A 22,707-nucleotide genomic window follows, 5' to 3' on the forward strand; every position below is an offset into this window, starting at 1 on the left:
ATTAAAAAAAATTATATTCATATATTTGCTACATTTATACAGTCTTAATCATCTTTTGGGACTGCTTTGGCTGTGTAGTTAATCTGCATGTAGTAGACTAAACACAGTACTCAGGCAATAAGCAAATGAACCTTAGATACTGAAGATGAATGTTAGTTGCAGAGACGGAAGGATTTAAAAACAGGCAGAGTGAATGAAGGAACAGATGACACAAACTGGATAAAAATACTGGAGAGTGTGGCAGCTGTGGTAGCCCCGAGATTGCTCACTGTTGTGCTTGATTCATGCTTCCACGGATAATCCCAGGACTTCTGCACAACTGAGAAGTCCATGTTCAAGATGACAGAATGGAGATGTGAGGGATACGTTAAAGTTGTTCAGTGCATGCTGCTTAACGAGACATGGGAACCCACAGCTCATTTGGGAAAACTGCACTAACACACTTTAAAATATTTCCACAAAGTTGGTGGGTAAGCTTGACTACTTTGGGAATTTCTCTAGGTCGGCAAATTGAAGACTCTTTGTCCAGCAACATTGCTCAAATGGTGAGTCTGATGTATTCATTCAGGATTACCACAGAACAGCCCAAAGTATGCGCTCTGTAGTTCTGCAATGTTGCAGTACCAACTGGCAGTGATTTATTGAGCTTCTTTGTTTATTTTATCCTGACTGATGGTAGAGTAGCAACACATAGTAGGCATTTTCTAAAACATTTGTGAACTTTGAATAGATGTGCATCCAACTAAATCTAAACTGCAACACTTATAATAATAAAAAAATCCCTACAAGAATTGATACTGCATTTTAAATGTCTGTTTTTAGTAGGGCACTTTGTAGATGTCTTGTTTAAATTAGAAAGTATCTTATTGGAAATGAACAGGAAGTTCTTTAAAAGAGGAGACTGAGAAAACTTCTACTTCATGAATGTAATGAAAGAAAATAAAATAGATTTTTTTTTTCAAAATCCCTGTGCCTGCCAGTCTTGATGCTCTGTGGCCAGATGTGGGAATCACATTAGCTTTACAGATTGTATTGTGATGGATTGCATCATGGTTTATCCTTTTATTCTCTGCTGTTAAGACCTTTCTCTAATGTAAATTCATTGTGTGATGCTATTGGAGTCTGGTCAATATCCGCCATTGAGTCTGGCTTAGTGCCATAGAAAATGAACGGTTAACCGCATGATATTAGCAATGCCCGGGCATTGAGTTTGGAATGTGGATATTGAAAGTCTAAATCTGACAGAACGGTTTATGCCAAAAACCATATTTTAATTGAATTCTTTGTTTACTATCTTTACTTATGACATCTAAAAACTTTAAAAATTATTATATTGAGCCAAGCCTGGGTGTGGAGGTCCCTGCCTAGATTCCCAGCGCTCGGGAAGCAATGGTAGGAAGATTAGGAGTTCAAGGTCATGCTTAGCTTCATAGTGAGTTCAGGGCCAGCTCTCACTACAGGTGATCCCCCCCCCCTCCTGCTACATACACATCAACTCACCCCAAACCAAAACCTTATTGGAGAGCCAATGCTTTGATATCTTTTTATATACAAAATGTCGCAGACCTTATAAGCACATTAAACAGTTGGCCACTTTTGCAGTTTTACATTTCTTTACTGTTTATAGACATATTGGGATTCCAGCCAAGCACAACAGTTCACAGGTTATTAGCTGAGTGGGATTGGCTCTTAGGATTGGCTGAATAAAATGAGGAATGGGAATTAAGATGACAATGTTTATGATATCTTAGAATTCTTATCTATTCTAAAGTCAAAAATAGTTTTAAAATTCTGTAAAGCACATACTATTTATGGGGCTCAGGGCTCCTTGATGTATAATGCTTTTCTCATATTGGTCATTAATCTTTATTTCAGCAATGAACACAGGTCACCATAAATTCTAAAGATTTATGGCATTTTATGGCCCAAAATTATTCTGTAATTTGGTGCCCAAAGATTAAAAATAGACCAAGAATGTAAAGATTTGTTTTCTTTAATCATTTATGATGTTAAATGTTTATGAATATCAAGCTTGAAAACTATTTCAATATGATGAAGTATTTTGGCAGAATTGGATTAGTTATTTTATATGTGACTCAACTGGGAAACTTAAAGAATATTTAGCTGAATTTCTGACAATTACATTTAAGGTGTGAATTGAAACCACTTTCCTGTTTCTCATTTATGGGGTATGACTGGACTAGCACACGTTCTGTTCTTCTTAGAGAACTTGCATGAAACTAAGAATTTGCTAGAGCCCTCTTCTTCTTTGGGGCCCTAACAGGATCCATTTGGTACATCCTGGCTTTCAACAAGAAAAGTCAGGCATGCTGCAGGATAATATCTTAATAAATATCTGTGAAATACTATGTCCTTGATTTTGACATTCAATTTTTCATCAGTTGTGGTTTCTGTCATCACTTGGCAAGAATCTCTAGAATTCTGTATGTTGTTAAAGCAAGTTCATATGCCTCCTGAAGCAAACGCACTATATATCTGAGAGTGAAGACGGCACTGGAGAAGTCCTTTCTACCTGGATTAAGTTGTATATAAATAATATGCTTTGAGTCATAATCATATACTAAATACCTACCCAGTGCAATTCTTTAAACTCTCTCGATGAATCAACTCTTGCTAGTGCATGTGACTGTTCAGCCGACTGATAGGAAAGTTTCTATTTACATGATAGAATGATTGTGATATAATCAAACCATTGGATTGTATCAAAATGCGCTCGCTAGTTGAGTTTAGACCTTATATAAACAATCGTTTTCAGTTTACACCTTATGATAAACAATTGAGGAGATTTTTTTCCATTCATTTCTGCAGAGTCTCTTGTTTTAGTTTTGGAAAACCAGTAAGTTTTTTAGTTTACTTGCAGAGCAGGGGTTCTGGACAGTTACAGGAGAATTTGTGGCTCCTAGACAGCCATACCAGTACAATGATTCACCTCATTATGAATGACAACCTTGTGGAAGCTATTTCAGTAGCTTTGGGAATAAGATGTCAAACTCTTAGCTTTTAGATTGTATAAAAAGGGTTCTCCTCTTATGAGGGCTCAGCTTAAAACGTCACTCATATTACAAACCATATATGATATGTCTTTAAGAATCACATGAATGCTTTTGCGTTTAGTACAGCAGAACCTGGGATCATAGATCATTCTTTGAACCATTTCTCAGGCCCTGAAAACACGATTCCTACAATTCCTGTTTTCTGACTTCCCAAGCAAGGTGAGCACACTGCGCCTCTCTTGTGAAGGTTTATTGGTTTTGCTTCTCCTGGCAGTGAGTGTGTACACGCAACCTGCACTCAAAAGCTTTATATACTGAGGTTAAAAAGCAGAATCTATTTTATTAAATGTTATTGTGACAAGGAACCAAGTCTTTAGTCTCTGCTGAAGGTCTTGTGCCTCAGCCCACCATCATGTCTGAGGCCTTTTTTTCCCCCTCACTCCTCATCTCCCATGTCGGATGTGTCACCAAGTCACACCCAAGTGTTTGCCATTTCCTGGAATACTTTCATATCTCTTCCGTTTTACACCTCTACTTTCTTGAAATGTCTCTTTTCCTTTGGATGAAATTTCATCATTTTCAAGATTTTGTTCGAATGTTAACCAGTCTTTAAAAATTTCTAAAGTATCTCATAGTTTAAAATTGATTAATGTAAAAACATTGTAATTTTCTGTGCATTTATCAGAATATTTTTAAATTTAAAATTTTTTAAACTCCAAGTTATTTGAAAAAAGAATTTCTTGTAAGAAATAAATCTCTACATTTAATTATTATCCTTTATCTGCCTATCTGCCTATATATCCCTATCTGTATGTATCAATATGTCAGCCTATTAGTGTGTACACATCAATCTATCAATCAATATAAATTCATTGATCATCTATCTATCTATCTATCTATCTATCTATCTATCTATCTATCTATCTATCTATCTATCTATCTATCTATCAGTATTTGTGCCTAAAACAAAAATTTATTATTTCTCTTCCTAGTTTTTAAGGTTAATTATATCTCTCCCACAGCATCCCCCACTTCAATAAGCTAGCTCCTAGCTTGTTAAACATCAGGCTACTATCCAAGATAATGTCACATGACTGAATGTAGGAGTTGTGAAAATTTGAGAACAGCATGATTTTCAGAAGGCTCAGAAAATTAATCCAAATTCCAAGTCCAATGTGTAAGGATTCTGAGGTGTTTCTGGCAGAACTTGTTGGTGTTTTTCACGTGACTTCACTGCACATTGCTTTGGGCACGTGACCAGGCTGTGCCACACTTGAAGAACACTGTCTGAAATACCATGGCTCAGATGAAAGGCCATTACATGTTGAGTTAGAGTGTTTTTACTATTCACATGGCAAGTTCTTTTCTACAATGGCTTATTCACACAGACTCTTACTACTTTTCTAATGACCCTCCTCAGCATGTAAGTATAAAATTAGTGTCTCTGTGATTATATTCTGTTAGGATACTTGATTATACAAATTATTGTTTGAGTTCAGATTCTAAGAGTATACTACCACACCTAGTTTGTAGTAAATGTTTTAATATTCAGAAACTTCATTATTATCTTTCTGTATGTAATTCTATGCTATAAGCGATGAACTCAGCATTGAGTATAAGCTGTTGCTTCATGAGGGAGAAGGAGACAGAAATTAGTGTATGGTTATGGAATATTAAAATGCATTGTCAAATAAGACTGTGAGATTTTCAAAAGGCTTAAAGCTGTATGGAATAGCAAAATAATATTCAGGACTATAGAAGAAGACATTGAAGGCATTCTCCCAGATCTTCCTTAGTAATTCCTGTGAAAATGTTAGGAACTGCTAAATTAGCAGTTTCTCTCGGATACCCAATCTTTTATTTTAGTCCCACTATAGGTGTTCAAAGGTCTTTTACAGTCTCTCAAGACAGTAAAGTCTCAGTACCTGCTTCTTAGTCAAGAAAAGAAACTCTCAGCTAAACCCAGGCTGATCCTTTTTCCTATTGCCTGGTACATAATAGATGCTCAATTAATATTGTGACATATTTACATAAAAATAATAAAATGATGCACGAATATTATTACATCTTCTAACTTTGCAATAGAAATCTGTAATGGAGGCTTGGCAGGGGAGGGGTTTGCTTATCCTGCTCTACCGATACAGATTTGACAAACCATGGCTTTAGCTGTGGTTGCATCTTAAGAGCGTACCACCTTTTGAAGGCATGGAGAAACACCTAGGACAACATACAAAAAGTGTCGGTAAAGCAACATAATCTGTTTTATTAGAGTTTGCTCCCCTGAAAGAGTGTTTGTCTGTGCAGCCTGATTGCCCTGGATCTCACTCTGTAGACCAGGCTAGTCACACAGGATCAGAGATCCTCCTGCTTCGGTCTCCCTAGTGCTAGCGTTAAAGGCATGCACCATAACTGCCCAGGTCTGGAGTGGGTTTTATTACTTGTCAATTATTTGTGAGGTATGGGAAAGACCACATGTTTCTACGAGCAGAAACTCTTTTTAGAAAACACTAGATTCTAGGAAAACAGGCAGAGACTCAGTGGGTACACAGTTAGAACTACCTAGGCAAGGGTCTTGTCTGTTATATATCCTTATAGAATAGAAGGGTGTTATCTTAGTTTTAGCTTTTGTCCTTTTCTCATATTTAGTTATAGCTTACAAACTACTTAAATAGTTAAGAAGTGAGACCCACCCATAAAATCTCCTCTCTCTCTCTGGGGATGGCAGAAATAACCGGGGAAAGCAAAAGAAGGAAATTACATCCTAAGGAGAAACTAGTTTAAATCAGATAGCTGGAAGACAACATCCATATTTGAATGATTAGCCAGCGTGAGGTGAAGAGGCTGTGAGTGACCATAGTAAATAGTGAGGGAGGGGCAGGTGGGAAACTGGGCTACAAGACACTTATTACTTGTAAATTAAAAGTCTTCTTCAGGCACTCACCATCCCTTGGAAAATTACAATCTATTAGAAGGCAATTCTATGTGAGCTGAAAATCATTTCCCCACACTCTATAAAGCAGAGGATGAGGTAAGCATATTTAATTTCTTCCTCCCTACAGCTATGTTTCTACCATCTGTGCATCTATATTTCCATGAACTAGTCCAGTGAAGTTACACAGAAGCATTGCTCTGTAACTAGCACACATAACTCATGCATATGACACAACTCATCCAAAAGAGCTTGATGTGTTAAACAGCAGAGGAGTTGGATTTTTAAATCATGTTAAAGGATGCAGTAAAAAACACATCTGGAAAGAACCAGGTTGATTGAAATAGGGCTTTACAGTTTCAAGCGTGGAAGACCATACTAAACCAATCTCTTAAAGAACGCTAATAGTGATACTGCCAAAACAGACAAAGGCAGCTCAGAGATGTAATGCAATTGGCTTTTCTAGGATCACACAAAATACTAGAGCTTAAAGAGGCAGGATAAGAATGCGTTACCTTTGCTTTCATGAATTTTTATTGTTTACAAAAATGATTATCTGGATTGGCTCTCAAATATATATATTTGACAGAAACAGTGACCTTCATATATATGAGAGGGAGAGTGAGAGGGAGAGGGGGAGGGGATGGACTAAGAAGTTACTGGCTTACAGAAACACACCTTCTTCTTTTAAGGCTACATAAAAGGCAGGCAACCAACCAACCCAATGACAGCAATGTACAGGTTTGAACCCAGAAGCAGAGTTTTTGCATGACATTCTTGAGATATTTGAGAGTGATTTAAATTAAAAAATGAATGGTAAGAAAAACATGTAAGATTTCTAGAAGGCTAAACAAGGCATGTGATAGTTCTTGACAACAATTAGAAGAAGCCTCCTGTGGTGGTTTGAATAGGAACGGCCCCCATAGATTCATGTGTTTGAATGCTTGGCTATAGGGAGTGGCAGTATTAGGAGATGTGGTGTTGATGGAGTAGTTGTGACCTTATTGGAGGAACTATGTCACCGGGACTAGGCTTGGAGATTCCAGAAGCACAAGTTAGGCCTAGTGTGTCTCTGTCTCACCCTATTGCCTGCAGATCCAGATGTAGAACTCTCAGCTCATTTTCCAGTACCACATCTGCCTGCACACTGCCATGCTTTCTGCCATGGTGACAATGGGTGAAACCTCTGAAACTGTAAGCCAGACTCAAATTGAATATTTTCCTTTATAAGGGTGGCTGTGGGCATGATGACCCTTCACAGCAATAAAACCCTAGCTAAGACAGCTTCCTTAGGTAACGATTGCATTTATCCAGGTGGAAACACTGTCAGGGAACACATGGAGCTATGTGTAGACATACCCCTCTTGATATCTGTGCAAGCCTAGGTTGAAATTCAAGACTGAGCTGCTTGGTAAAGAAGTGTCTTGTCATGTCTTTCAGAACTGACTGGCTGGTTGATTATGAAGACTGAAACTGCAAATAAAAGACTTTGCAGTGTACAGAGACATGGCTATCAGGTGAAGGGCAGGCAGTGTTCTTTTGGAGAACCAGAATGCACCTGTGGAAATCAGAGGGAACCTGTGAGTTTGTTCTTTCTAACTTTATGGAGACACTTTGGATGGAATCCAGGTCACTAGTGTCTTGTTGCAAGTGCCTTCACAGTCATCTCGTCAGCCTCTGCGGGTCACTGTTCATCTGATCATACCTCATGATATTGGTTCTGCTCCACCAATTTCTTGCTCCAAAACTCATTCTTCTCTGGGCTTCTAGGACACCAGCAAACATGACTGTCATTATTTCCCCTTGATCTTCCTGCCCAGCATCCTTTGATGGCTCCTCCTCACATCTCTCCCTTGATGTTATTCAGAACTTCCTAGTTTCTCACCTGATACTCTTGATTGACTGCTTCTGGTTTAATAGCACACTGCACCATCTGGTTGTTGACTTCGCCAAATCTACATTGTCGTACAGATTGCTCCCTTGGTCTATAGACTCATCCATTAACATACCTACTTGATATGTAGGTGTTTAAAAGGCATTTCAGAGGTGTAGTCTCTGTATTGCATTTCTAGTGTCTTTGGTTATCATTTATTTTTGCATTTATTTTTGTAATATTTCCTAGTTCTATGAATGGTGACTCATTTCTTCTTGCTTCTTATCCTCAGTTCTCCTTATTCTCTTATCTCATTCCCAATCCTAGCAAGAACGCTTTTATTTATTTATTTATTTATTTATTTATTGTTTGTTTGTTTGTTTGTTTGTTTGTTTGTTTGTTTACTTGCTTGTTTTTTTTTTTTTGAGACAGGGTTTCACTGTGTAGCCCTGGCTGTCCTGGAACTCACTCTGTAGACCAGGCTAGCCTTGAACTCAGAAATCTGCCTGCCTCTGCCTCCCAAGTGCTGGGATTAAAGGCATGTGCCACCACTGTCCTGCTGCAAGAACTCTTTTAATCTTGAAATGCAAAACATAAATCCTTGCCACTCTGCTACTATTGCTATGATCAAAGATAGTACTAGCTCTGACACGAACTACCTTTTCTGTCTTGTGCCTTAGCCTTGACTCTTCTTCACCATTCCTGACAGGAATCCAGCCACTACAGTCAGAGAGTGCCCATCAGAATGTCATTCAAATACCTTCACCATTTTAAAATTTTTGTTCGGAGAAAAATTTAAAGAGTTTACCACAACCCACAGGTCCTGTGGGATTTGGGGTTCTCACCAACTGTTTATTGTCAACCTTTAATTCTCTACATCTCTTCCAGGCCGCAGAGTCTCTCCATCTTTACGTATGCCATTCTAACTGCCAGTGGAGGAACTTGCTGCTCCTGTGCTTTAACTCTTCTCCCTAACGTTTTACTGATGGAACCCCCATGACCCCTGTGCTTAAAACTACAGGACTCCTTAGAACTTTCTTGAAGTCTTTGCTGCACCACCATCTCATTTATTATGCTCATTTTCCATGCAATAGAATCTAAACTCTACAAGCAATGATTTTTTTCTTAGGTATTTTATATGCCGTAAGATTACCCATAGGAAAAGATATTAAAAGAGAGGAAAAATATATATTGCAGCTTTGGGACATGAATATATTTGGTGAGAAACAAAATGGAATAAAATTTGGTAATAATGGGCAGCTTTAACTTTTTAACATGCATGTGTGTGTATTTGTATGTGTGTATACATTTCTATCTATCTATCTATCTATCTATCTATCTATCTATCTATCTATCTATCTATCTATCTATCTACCTACCTACCTACCTACCTACCTACCTACCTACCTACCTACCTACCTACCGTGGTAGTTTAAATGATAATGTCTTCCATACACTCATATATTTGAGTGTTTGCTTCCCAGTTGACTGTTTTAGAAGAATTAGGAAGTGTGGCCCTGTTGGAGGAGGTTCATCACCGTGGGTGGACTTTGCAGTTTCAAGAGCCTGCACAAGACCCAGTCTTGCTTTCTCTGCCTCCTGCTTGAAGATCAGGATGCAAGCTCTCTGCTACTGCTCCAGTGCTATGTCTGCCTGCCTGCTGCCATGCTCCCAGCCATGATGGTCATGGGCTTACCTTTTGAAACTGTAAGCAAGCCTCCCCCCAAATAAATGTCTGTCTTTATAAGTTGACATGTGGGACTAGGGCAGTATATAATGGTGCTTTCTCGTGTTCTAAAGTGGCATTTCCCAAACCTCAACCTCCACAGAAGTTACTCATAGACAGGTGTCACCCTTGAGGTTCTAGTTTAGTTCCCCCAACTCTGTGATCCCTACCTCTTAAAGGGCTCCCAGGCAAGCTGATGTTTCCTTGAGCACCCAGAACAAGGGCCCCATAGGTATAGGGTCTCTACTTATGCTCTCCTCCATAGCCACCATCCTAAAATATACTGTCCAGGTCTGAATCTCAGGGATTCTGATGTAATTGGTTTGGGTGTATGCTAGTTGGTTTAGCATGTTGTCAGCCATTGACATTTTAAAAATTATTCTAATGCACAGGAAAAAAAAACAATCCAGATTTCATGGTAAGGGCAAGGCCTTGCTGGTCATGACCTTTGTTAAGACTTCCCGGACCATGCTTGTCTCTTATACTTCCCTTCTGAGGGTTGGAGTCAAGTTTGAGGGGCACCAATTGACACATTTTCACACAAATCCCATGCAGGTAGGTGGAAGCCTGTCAAGAATTTCTCTGAATGAGGCCATCTGATCAGTTGCTTCTGAGGACTCCTCTCACTGTGATAAGAGTCACAGAAGTGGAAGGAACCATCTAAACTCCCAGCGGATGCTGACAGACTCTGATGATTCATTAGGTTAATGTATTAATTTCAAAAATTTTAGAACTGTTATGTTAGGAAAAACACATAATTTCATAAGAAAGAAGGTCTTCTCTAACAGTGATGTACACAGTTTATGTACTATACTGATTCTGAAATACAGTTAGCACTGTATTTCAAAATTTAGAATTTTTATGATGTGGTCATTGCTGTGTGAATGTTGTGAGTTCATGGGAAACGGAGGTCTCAGGAAATGTCTTTCTGAAGTCATGGAAGATAAGCTGGGTCCCATAGGGTTAGATGGCAGCTTGGAGAACTGGGTGAAGGGCAGTGGCAAGATGTTGGAAACTCCTATTCCACTCTCATTCTCGGGGCAATTTCCTCTTGCTTAAAGAGTGCATGCTCTCTAGAACATTTTTACACCTTTGTTAATGGTGCTAGCTGGAATGTTATGGTGTTTTTTGTTTTCTTTTACAATCTGAAAGCGACAACCCATAACAGTTAATGGCTTCGAAACAACACATCCAAAGCAAAAGTAAGCCTGGGGCAAGTAGGTAGGGTCACCATCTAAATTGTGTTTCATTCTGGATGCAGTGTGGATAATTGGTTGGAAAGGAGTTGAACAGACAGAGTAAACAAAGGACATGCAAATGAGGAGGTTGGGAGACTACCACAGGTATATTAGTCTTTGTGGAAGATGGTAGACCTATCCTAAGAGATCCGAGTAAGGTATTTTGTGATGGCTGTAGGTGTGGGGAGGTGGGGAAGTGGGGAGGAGGGCACAGGACTGACTCACTAGACAGCATAGCTTGTTGGTGTTTTGTGCTCTGCTAGATACTCCTAACCAGCATATGTTGACTACACTCCACTACTTGGTATCTTTTACAATCTGGTAATTCTTGATCTTATATATGCTGATTCATTTGGTTAATACTTTACTGAGACCCCTGTTTCCCATGAATGCACAACACTCACACAGCAATGACCACATTATGAAATTTCTAAATTTTGAAATACAGTAGTAACTGTATTTCATAGTTTGTATCGTGTATACACTGTGTAAGCCCCTGCTGGGAAAGCCTTTCTCTTCTATTGAATTATGTGTTTTCACTCACACAGCAGAGTTCTAAAATTTTTGAAATTAATACATTAACTAAATGAATCAGCAGGAAATCAACATATATGTGCCCTATCTCTATCTATCTATCTATCTATCTATCTATCTATCTATCTATCTATCTACCTACCTATCTATCTATATCTTTATTTGTTTATCACAGATAAGAAAAAGTATAGAGAATCGATTTTTTTTGTAAGTTGAGGGTTCAGATATTTATTCTCTTGTATAGGAAATGAATTGCTATTAAGTGAAAGTATAATGCCAGGTATTCTTTTGATATTTCATTCGGAGTTTCTTAAAACATGATCTTCATCGGTCAATAGGCCATAGTGGTACACTCCAGTATGTGGGCACCTGGAAAGACACCAAATCTCTGAGAAAATATTATAAATCCCAAGATCCCAGTGCCACGGTGATTTGGAACTCAAGAATTAATTGACCAGTGTAGTGGCTGAACTGCATACCCACATGACATGGAATATGGTTTTATTTAGGTTAATCATTTTGATCAGTCATGCTTGGGAGACTTAAAGTGGATGGCTTCCTGTAAAAAAAGTCTGCTATTTCATGTGATTCAGGTGAAACATGGAATAATTGAGGCCCCACATGCAATCTTTGAAAACTGGAAAGATACATAGTTTTAGTTTTTAAAGATTTAATTTTTGCATAGTTTGTATGTGTGTGCGTGTAGGTTTGTGTATATTCAGTGTGCATGTGTGTGAGTGAGAGTGTGTGTGTGTGTGTGTGTGTGTGTGTGTGTGTGTGTGTAAGTGTCCTCAGAAGAGGCCAGAAGAGGGTGTTAGATCCCATGGAGCTTAAATATAGGCATTTGTGCACTCCCTGAGATGGGTGGTGAGAACCTAACTCAAGTCCTCCGGAATAGCAGCAAGCACTCTTAATGGCTGGGCCATCACTCCAGCTCCCACATATGTAGGGTTTAGTTGTTGATATAAATACATTACCATCCCAAATAGTTTTAATTAAGTATATCATCTAAACCACTGAACAAATATTAGGGACAGGATGGGGAAGAGGGCACCTATTATATCCCAGATATATTTTGATTCAAACTTACTGCTTTAGGTTTTAAAAAACACCTTAATATGGGATGATGCAAAGTTACTCAGCTACTATTGAAAATACATAGATACTGTCTTTAATTATGGCTACAATAATGAATATACTATGTGCTCTTTCACATATATGATTAAGTTATTATAGAATGTAGACCTATGCATGAATAACATTTTCCTTTATCAAACATTAAATAATTTCACAGAAATTAATTTTTACTTAAATAGTCAAGAAGAAAGGAGGAAATTAACTGTGGATTTTATGTACGTTTATCCTCAAGTAACGCATTTGACATATGCCATTTTAGCCATGGAAAGAAAAGAATCGGGCCTCTGCTTGTAAATGAAGCTTGGCACTGAGAGATCTGTTTTTCTGGTCATCGCATTCTTCTGACACGTAAACTTGATAATTGAACAAAAATTGGGGCATCAGAAACTCTGCAAGACCCAGGCATGGTGGCACACGCCTTTAATCCTAGCACTTGGGAGGCAGAGGCAGGCAGATTTCTGAGTTTGAGGCCAGCCTGGTCTACAGAGTGAGTTCCAGGACAACCAGAGCTACAAAGAGAAACCCTGTCTCGGAAAACAAAACAAAATAAAACAAACAAACAAACAAACCCCAAACAAACAAACAAAAAAAGAAAAAAGAAAAAAAGAAACTCTGTAAGAGTTTGAAGACTAAATAAATGCTGGGATAGCGGGGCTGCATGAGTGTGTGTGTTTTAATCACTTCATGCATACTTAAGTTGAAGAAGTAACTTTTATGCATGTTTAGACTGTTCAAAGCATTTCATATATGTGATTTTGCTAGTACCTTAGATTGCATTTACAGGCTAGGTAGAAGGTACATATGAAACTTAGAAATCAGAAACGCAAAGTGATTTTAAAATCTATATAGGTCATAAAGGAACACCCAGCGTACTCTGGTCTGAGTGTTTATGTTCCTCAGAGTTTCCTGTATTAAAATAGCACTGGTAACATGATGGCAAAAGACACTGGAGTTATGAGTCAAAGACTTGTTGATTTAGTCGGCGGCATTGTGGCAGCATTCGCTGGGAGGTGGCTTGCCTTCCCACTGTATGAGGACACAGGAGGAAAGCATAGCTTCTGACAGGAAGTGGGGCTTCACTGTATACTGATTCTTCCGTAATCTTGATCACGAATTCCTCAGCCGCCAGAACTGTGACATTTCTGTTGATGAGCCCAGCAGTCTGTTTTGGATTGATGGAGGGCCTGCCTCAAATAAGAGACCCTCTGTGCCAGTGGCCCTCAACCTTTCTGATGCTGTGACCCACTTGCTCCTCATGTTGTGGCAACCCAACCTATTGATTTTGCTACTCTTAAGAATTATAGTGAAAATATTTGACATGCAGGTTATCTGATATACGACCCCCTAAAGGGTTGGAGACTCCCAGGTCTGCATTAGACCCACAATCTAATGGTAGCTTAAGAAAGGAGGGGCCGAAATCTGCAAGAGAAGAGTAATATGTAAAAATTATATCAAGTGGGTGGTACTCGTTGCTTCCTAGTTACACTTAGGATCACACAGCGTGTGAATTTTGGTCCACTGGATGCCATTCTTTTCATTCTGACTGGTGGCTCTTCCTGTAGCTTGCTATCATCATGTTCACTGCATTACTCTGTTTGACACAGAAGAGTGATGTCAGGAGAGCACTGTCTTTTACCCTAAGCCTGTTATCTCTGAGTGGCTGCAACATGGCCAGTTTTGGGTATCTGGGAGGATGCTGTCCTAGGAAAGAAAGAGACAAAAGCAAAAGCAATCTCAGGAAGTACCACGGGTGTGTTTTATGACTCAGGTCTGCCCTTCATAGTGAATCAAGGGTCTAGCACGTTTGGTGCATGAGATGTAGGCAGGGGATGGACAAGAAACAGCCTCTGCCTGGGAGAACAAAGGCTACTATTGTGAGATCTCAGTAGCATAACATACAAGCTTGAAATCAGAGCTCTGGTTAGTGTGATATAAAGGAAGCGCTTCATTAGCTATCACAGGGCACACCTCTCAGCCTCGGACCACATGGCGGCATGCAGCAAGGGCCCGGCCATGAAGAATAAGCTATTCACTTGCCTCTCATAATCTTGCTCTGTTTCAGCCTGTTGGGTTGACAGCCTTCACGTTAAGCAAAGCAGGCTCTAGAGAAACAGCCTCACATTCTTCAGTGATATAGTTTGTTTTTGGAAAATTCCTATCTAAAATAAGGAGATAAAATAACTTTGGCCTGTGAGCTCAGTATGTTACATTATATGTCCTTTCGGAGTGTGGTTCTGTTTTTATGATTACTATGAACACTTCAATAAAATGATTTTATGGAGAGAGTGGCCTTGAATGAATAATTTGCAATTTCAATGTTACTCAACCCTAGGCAATCATATGAATATTCATTTTGCTGTGAAGGCTTGCTTTGTGAGTAGAAAATTACAGTAAAATGCTTTTGCAAGATATTGAGTAGTGAAGTAATTCTGCAGAATAGTTTTCAGGAAAACCACTGTGAACTCCAGGCCCATCATCAAGAGCCACAGATTCCTGTAGTTCTCCCAAATATAAAATATATATATAACTCATATTCAGATTCAAACACCGCAGCTGAATTCATTTTATAGGTCCTCTGTGCTTTGAAGGGAAATCTATTCTATTTAGATTTCTTTTATAGTATTTCCTAGATTTGATCTGAAAGCCAGTCTTCAATAGTGTTGTGCACTCTCAGGGTCTGACTGCTTTTCTGATCTCACGGGGATGCTGGAGATCATTCTGGGCTTTAGCCACAAGGAAGCAGAGCTAAGTAAAGCAGAGATTTGGGAGCTGCAGAACAGCTTCATCTTACAGCGCCATGCTAGAACTATTAAACAGCATGGAAAATGTGATCCTGCCATTCAAACTTGTACTTAGCAATGTCTGTTATGAATTGTCTACATTGCTGCCCTTAGTTAAGTCATGGAGATGCTGCTTTCAAACAGCAATTTTGAATTTTACACTCTTGCAGTTTTATCTGATAATCAGGTAGAACAAAGGTAAATTATTGCCTCGATGCCTAAAATAATTAAACTTCCTGAAATATATCAATCAAAATGTACTTCTACATTTTCTCAATGAGAACAATGTTTTCTTAAAACAATTTCTTACTTGAGTCATGAAAGTCTAGTGATCACTCTGGGGGGCCAGCCAGTCAAGTTTCTGATAGAATCTTCCCAGAAAGAGGCCACCTCACAACTCTCCTTATTTATTATTTATTGTCTGTTTTGAGGATTGAACCTAGAGCATTTGGTAAGTGCTCTACAATGAGTCAACCCAAAGATATTTCAAAGCCAGGTCCCTACATTTAAATATTCTTTCCCCTCTCCTCCAAGAAAAAGGTTGCTAGCGTTTTTTATACAAAACATCTACCCTAAAAGTGCACTGATTAATTTGCTTTTAATCTGACTCCCATATGACCTAAATTCTTACATCGCAGTCTTGATCTCCGGCAATTCAGAATGCAGAGTGTGACCTTATTTGGAGACAGGGTCTTTACAGAGATAATTAAGTTAAAATGAGGTCATTAGGTTGTGCCTTAATCTCATACAGCTAACATCCTTGTAAAAAGAGGAATTTGGACATGGAGCCATGCATAGAGGAAAAACTATCATGTGGTCATAAAACAATGGCCATCTACAAATCAAAGAGAGGGGCTCGGAACAGATCCTTTCTGTAAAACAGTTAGAAGGAAACAGTCCTACAAATACCTTGATCTCAATGCCAGTTTTGTTTAAAAAGAGAATTGAAATGACTCTCAGCTTCTCGTAATGAATTAAACAATTGTTAGTTAAGACATTGGTTAGCCCTGCGCAATAGACAGAGGATATTTTTTGATTGATCTTATTATATTTCATTATGTTATGATTTGCTGTTATCTCTTAAAAAATAAGACTAGGAAATTCGGAATGCCTGGGCTCATAATTTCTGTTGCTAGTTTAATCTGTAATAGCAACGTCAAGGTAAATTTGTTTCTAAATATTTACTTTAAAAATGGGTATCACATATTTAGGAATTATGCAAAAAAATAGAACCCGCTATATCCTCAGAATTTCATTCAGAATTTTTTACTTATATGCTCTGCATCGCTGGCCAATAAACTTGGGGATTTATACATGTGGGGCAAGCGTTTCACGACTGAGCCAAATTCCTGGCCTTAATCATAGTTTTTAAAAATGTCAGCCTGATAAAGTGAATAATGCTCTGAAAATATTAAAAGAACACAGATGGAACATCTGACACTTTTGGTTGGAGAGCTTTCATTAATCTACACATTTCTCTAAAAGTCTAATTATCCATCCGCTTATACATACGAAAATTTTGCAATTGTATTTCAGAGGCTAACTTTGTTTGATGCCTATCATCTTGACTTATATATCTAATGTCCAACCATTTCTAAACAATGAGAAGTTGTCTGTGTACTCTACCAATCTGGACAAAGACAAATATCTAATTTAGAAAATGAGGACTCTTTTAAGTTCAAAGATAATTGGCTTATCCTTTCAGGTAATTACAGATGCAATTAGGAAGACAACAGAATTAGAAATGAAGGGAGCGGGACGAGTAGCTGGTGCACAGCTTGTTGTTCAAAGGCTGGAGAACTCGGATTCAACAGCCAACACCCAAACACAACCAAATCTGCCTTGAGGGGCCTAAAAAGAAGTGGTCATTTGCACATAATGTGATTGTATATCTGAAAATTCACAGGAAAAAAATCAATAGGAAAAAAACTGTTACAGATAGCATGGCCAGCTGAGAAAACAAAGGAGATGGAACAAGATGGTTTGTACCCGGGTTTGAAGGGTGCTTCCATGTGTCTCACTGTTAAAATTCGGAGGACTGTGCACCAGCAAAAGGGAAGCCAGTTAAACAAGACACTTTCAATACAATCAAAATCTACTACAATCTAAGAACGGTTGGGAAAGGACTGAAAATTTTTCATACAAAATGAATCCCTTTAAAGGCACAAACAACATACGTGAGTAAGGCAAACTGACAGAACACTTAGGACTCATGTCACAGAAAAATGAACAGTATTTTCAACACAGAAAGTGTTGTTTGAGTGCTTTGAAATAATTGAAAGTAACGATGAAGGTGTTATAATAAAATAGATAAAAGAAATGAATAGGCAGTGCACACTGAAAATAAATCTAAATGATCCTTATTTATATAAAAATCTGTTCCACTTCGCTAATAACAAAAGAGGTTCAATTTTACATTACAAAAGATATAATTTCAGATATATCAGCAAAGACCCACAAATATGAATAAATGGCCCATAAATCACGCTCTCCGAACAGGCAGTTTTATATAGTTTCTGGCTGAAATGTCAAAGGTATACTCCTTACCCAGGGCAGCTGGAAACCCACATGCATCTTTACTCTGTGCTACAGTAATCTCACTAGTGGGAATTATCTTCAATACATGTCTCCCGAGACACAAAGAATAAGTAGAAACTGCCCATTCAAACATAGTACATTCTTATAACAGGATACCGTGCAGTTACTGAGAGAAACCAGGGAGGATACCTGAACGTTGATTCAGGGTAACACACACAATATATTTTTAAAAGGGAAACAGTCTAAAAAGTATGTAGCAATGTATACTGGTTTATCTTTCCAATACCAAACTAGACGATAAATTATAATATTTGAAATTATCTCTAGTGAAGCTAGTGGATATGGACAGTATGCAAATGTGGGTGACAGATACCATGTGTGTAATGCCTGGGAAACATGGCTTTACTGTATATTTCCTATTTAAGAAGGAGAAAGAGGGAAAGGGGAGAGACAGAGGGTGAAATTTAACATTTACTGAATATTTGCCTGAGGAAGACTGACAAATATAGGACTGTCTGGAATACCACATATTATCAATTTAATGACTTTCTGTAGCCACTCAGATAAGAACTTGTAAGGAGATGACATTAACACAAAGAAGTGAAAATGTAATACTAAGAGTTGTTTGCATAAACTAGAAGAAAGGATTCTGAAATTTGTAGATATATGTTAGCTTAAGTATAAATAATTTGTAATACAATTGTTGAGACACTGAAATGCTATCATTATACTCTCTGGGAAGTATATACATATTTTCTGTCAATTCCATGGTTTGTTTGTTTTTTTTAATCCTAATTAAAAACAAGAACTGTTGAATGTGACTTCCCGTGTTTTTCTCCTGTGAATCCCGGTTGAACATACATTTAGACGAGCCAGTGGAAGTAATCTGTGTCTCTCACTTTTGTATGAAAAGAATTTGGGATCCAATGGGAAGATGGGACTCCCTCCTCCTCTTCCCCTCCATGCTTTCTGACCATGCCACTCTCTTGAAACATTCAATTAATAAAAAAGTGATCTGCGGCGTTCTTCTTGCTCACACTTTTCTTCCCATCCTCTAAGAAGCACCGCATGTCTTTTGCCAGTGCTCCACAATGTCTTCACCTCTGCACACTAAGCACTAATGACTCTCAGGTATGGGAGTCAGTAGATGCATTTGACCTTTAGTTTACAGACAAGAAACAAATAGGGACTTGGGTTTTAAACAAAGACACCATGAAATTCCACCCTGCAGTACACTTGAAATGTCGACAGTGATTCACATAAATCACAGCTTCTATTTTCAAGTCCAAACTTTGACTTCTATCCTCATGAATATTATCTGAACATGATAGTATGCTGCAGCTATTTTTCTTCTTAAACAGCAGTTACTAGAATGTTAAACTGTCCACAGTATCTCGCTACTTTTATGAAAAGAAAATTGATTAATTTCCTATTCATATTTTTTGGTCACAGATGAAGCTATTTTTAAAAAACAGATAAACTTACAGTGCTAAAAGATAGAAGTTGGATGAGCCTGGGTATTAGCACATGGACGTTATTAGAGGATGTACTTTAAAGACACATTCCTTGTTGGGGGTGGGGAGAAAAATGAATTATATGGAAATATGAATGGGAGCATGAGGGAGGATTTTGAAACAATTTAGAATAAAAACACGAATCCTGCTGGAAATCCCTTAGATCCACAATTGTCTTTCTGCTTTCTTTAATTTGGCCGAAATGAGGAAGTTGGAAAGTTCTTATCTTTAAAGGAAGGCTGACCAAATTTCTCAGATTATCTTTGAATATTTCAGACCATTGACCTTGGCAAAGTAAGGGAGTGGGTGAGGACACACAAGGATGAGTCGGCAGTGTCGGAAGGGATGCAGGGAAGGAAGACAAAGTGCATTTGAGAGTCCAGTGTGTGTGTGTGTGTGTGTGTGTGTGCGCGCGCGCGCGCGCGCGCTTTAGGGTCATCATCAGGATTTTCAACATGTGCCTTTATATGGCATTTGGGTCTGAGGCAATGTCTTTTAAAAGCCCCGTATTAGAGGGATGTATCATTGGGTAAGGGCTTGAGTTTGAAATTAAATAGGAGGATACTTAGACTTTCTTAAAGTGGAATTACTCATGTCACAAAACCCACTGTCCCTTTGTAAGTGGTATTAAGCACACTAACAGATTTCTTGAGCAGGCTGCATCTTTAGGCTTTATCCTCAGAGACTCAGATATACAGAATGCAGGAAATGCACCCGAACCCTCCGTGTAAAGCATCTTGTAGGTGGTAATAGCCATACAGCACAACATCTAGAGATGAAGGTATGGATCTGGCAGTTGGAAGGGACAGCACCTAACACTGTGGTTTTGAGGAATCTGCGAGGGTTTTCAGGAGCCTTGAGAGACTGTGGAGAGACCTTAGAGAATATTGTGAGTATTTCCATTTTTATTCTAAGGCAAATCTACAAACAGCTTCTCCCTTGGCTCTAAAACAGGTATGTATTACTGGGGACTTCAGATAGCACTTTTTGTGGAAATTTTGCGGCAAGACGCGTTATCTCTTTTGTCAAGTGCCATCTGTCTGTCTCCATGGGACTTACGTATGCTCAACACCTGGTCTGACCTGAAAGGTTTGCGACCTTTTCCCTTGAATTACACACAGCAGCCTGAGGGCTGAATTAAAAGCTGTTGAACGGGCTCCTGCAAGAGACAGGAAAGGGGCGGGATACCGGAGACCACTCACTGCGCATGACCGGCCCGCGTTGCCATGTCAACCAGGAAAGGCATACCCGGAAGAAGAAGCTCGCGGCACTCAACTACACCAAAGATTGTGCCCTGTCGGCTCCTCTTTACTGGTTCCAGACCCATTTTTGACCAGAGCAAAGCAGATGAGGAACTGAGTCCGAGACAATGGGGTGGCCACCTGCTCAGAAGCCGGAGGACTCAAAAGAAGAGCACGGAGGCCCGGCCCAGACGGACGTCTGTGCTACTCAAGTTTCAGAAGAGTTCCCCGGGTCCTGTGCAGATGAGGTACTGAGTTCTGGTTCCATCAGCTTCTCTGGAGAATTACAATCCTATTCACACACCTCTGAGAGCCCAGTCGAGACCAAAACGCCGACTACAAGTTCGGAAGAGCAAGACGAGCAGTCAGAACTTTCACTCTTACAGAAGGATGAAAATAAGCTGAGTGAAATGTGGATCAACCATCTCAAGAGCAAAGAAATTCATTCTGAAAGATCTCAACCCGACCGTAGACTCCCACCAGAAATCCCTAAGGAATCCGCAGAAGAACTGGATGCCCTGCAGTCTTTTTGTACTAAAAAAGTAAACTTGATTCACCAGAGACAGGATTTAAGAGCTAAGAAAAGCAACAGACCCAAAAGGCTGCAGCTCAGATGGATTGCAGAGACCTCAGAGGTAGATGCTTTCAATTGTACGATCCCTGATGAACTGTGGAACAGAATCTATTTGGAAAACACGAGAGCGACTCTGGCGTACATAGGGGCGATTACGCAACACATTTCTTCGCAGTGTCCCAGCTGTAATAGCAAAAGAGCAGAGCTGGCTCAGTCTGACTTCCTGAGACGAAGGAAAACTTTACTGCAGTCACTACTACTCCAAGAGAAAATAGATGAACACCTTCATACCACAGACTTTCTCACCCGTGTTGGAGAAGCACATCAGGGCTTCCCCAGGCTTTCAGATGATCCTAGGATCATCTGGAAGCGACTGACTGAGAAAATGCTGAAGGGAAGCTCCGGCTTTGGGCGGGCATATTCAAAGCAGGTGTAGGAAGACTGTACAAGTCTTTTTAATGATTCTCAACTCACACGTCCAACCAGATAGGAGGTGCTGACTACTAATGATGATATGTACTATGCCCAACCAGGGGATGGTGACTATTGGTGATTAGTGATAACATGTGTTGTGCATACATGTACCTGGTGTGGATTTGAGTAATTACCATCTCATATAGAGGAAATTTAGAAACTAATGTAAGATTTACTTCTGCTTCCTTCACTGAAGTCTAAATCATTAAATCCAATAGATTTTTCACATTATGGAAGACAATTGGAGAAATTGCAAAACTTTTGTAATCTAGGGGAATATATATATATATATATATATATATATATATATATATATATATATGTATGTATATGTGTGTGTGTGTGGTATTCTCTCTATACACACACACACATATGAATGATGGTAGTTTGGAGTGGTGGTGGACAGTACAGAGAGAAAGAAGTAAACAGATATAAGATAGTTAGGAAGCAGCGATGAGGGCTGGTTTTGGTGATAAAGAGGCTGTGGAGACTAACTTTGAAAAGGCACTAGGATTTTGACTTGTGTACCTGTGTACTCGACTGAATAGTAATTTCCTTAAGACAGAATTCTATTTAGTTTCTGTCAACTTGACAAAAACTAGAGTCACTTGTGGAGAGGAAACCTCAACTGAGAAATTGCCTTTCTCCACCGGTCTCCAGGCATTTCTGAGGGAGCATTTACTTCCTTAATGATTGAGGCGGGAGGGTTTGTGCCACTGCCATCCTTAGTCAGGTAGTCTCAGGCTGTGTAACATGGCAAGCTCAGCAAGATATGGAAAGCAAGCCAGTAAGTCACATTTCCCCATGCGTTCTGTTTAGTCCTTGCCCAAAAGTTTCTGCCTTCACTTCCTGTCTCTGCATCCCTCTATGACCTACAATAACCTATTAACTAAATAAAACTGTTTCTTCTCTAAGCTAGTTTTGCTTATTCAACACACATACACACTCCACCCCACCCCAGTAACAGAAACCCAACCAATTGGTACCAGAAATCGATACCAGAGAGTAGGGCATTGCTGTGACAGATGTGACCATGTTTTGGCTTGGGTGTGTGGGGGTGGCTTTTGTGGGAAGACTTGAGAACTTTGTGCTAGGCAAGGTCTTTGCAGTCTCAGAGCTTAATGACCAGGTAGGA

The 22,707-nt window shown here is 39.1% G+C and overlaps 1 protein-coding gene and 1 long non-coding RNA gene across 2 annotated transcripts in view; one reads left to right on the forward strand and one right to left on the reverse strand.

The window, feature by feature from the left end:
* Positions 1-12,525: 12,525 nt before the first annotated feature.
* G630064G18Rik (RIKEN cDNA G630064G18 gene) overlaps positions 12,526-22,707 on the reverse strand; it is a 38,666-nt gene continuing 28,484 nt past the window's right edge. The window contains exon 3 of the long non-coding RNA NR_126063.1: positions 12,526-14,152. This is a non-coding gene — a long non-coding RNA (RIKEN cDNA G630064G18 gene). The remainder of the gene's footprint in view (positions 14,153-22,707) is intronic.
* AI429214 (expressed sequence AI429214) lies at positions 20,528-22,486 on the forward strand. The gene has a single exon (NM_001039220.3). The coding sequence runs from the start codon at positions 20,653-20,655 to the stop codon at positions 21,532-21,534; it is 882 nt and encodes a 293-aa protein (NP_001034309.1). The 5' UTR covers positions 20,528-20,652; the 3' UTR covers positions 21,535-22,486.

Source organism: Mus musculus, chromosome 8 (genome assembly GCF_000001635.26).
Source record: "Mus musculus strain C57BL/6J chromosome 8, GRCm38.p6 C57BL/6J".
NCBI lineage: Eukaryota > Metazoa > Chordata > Mammalia > Rodentia > Muridae > Mus > Mus musculus.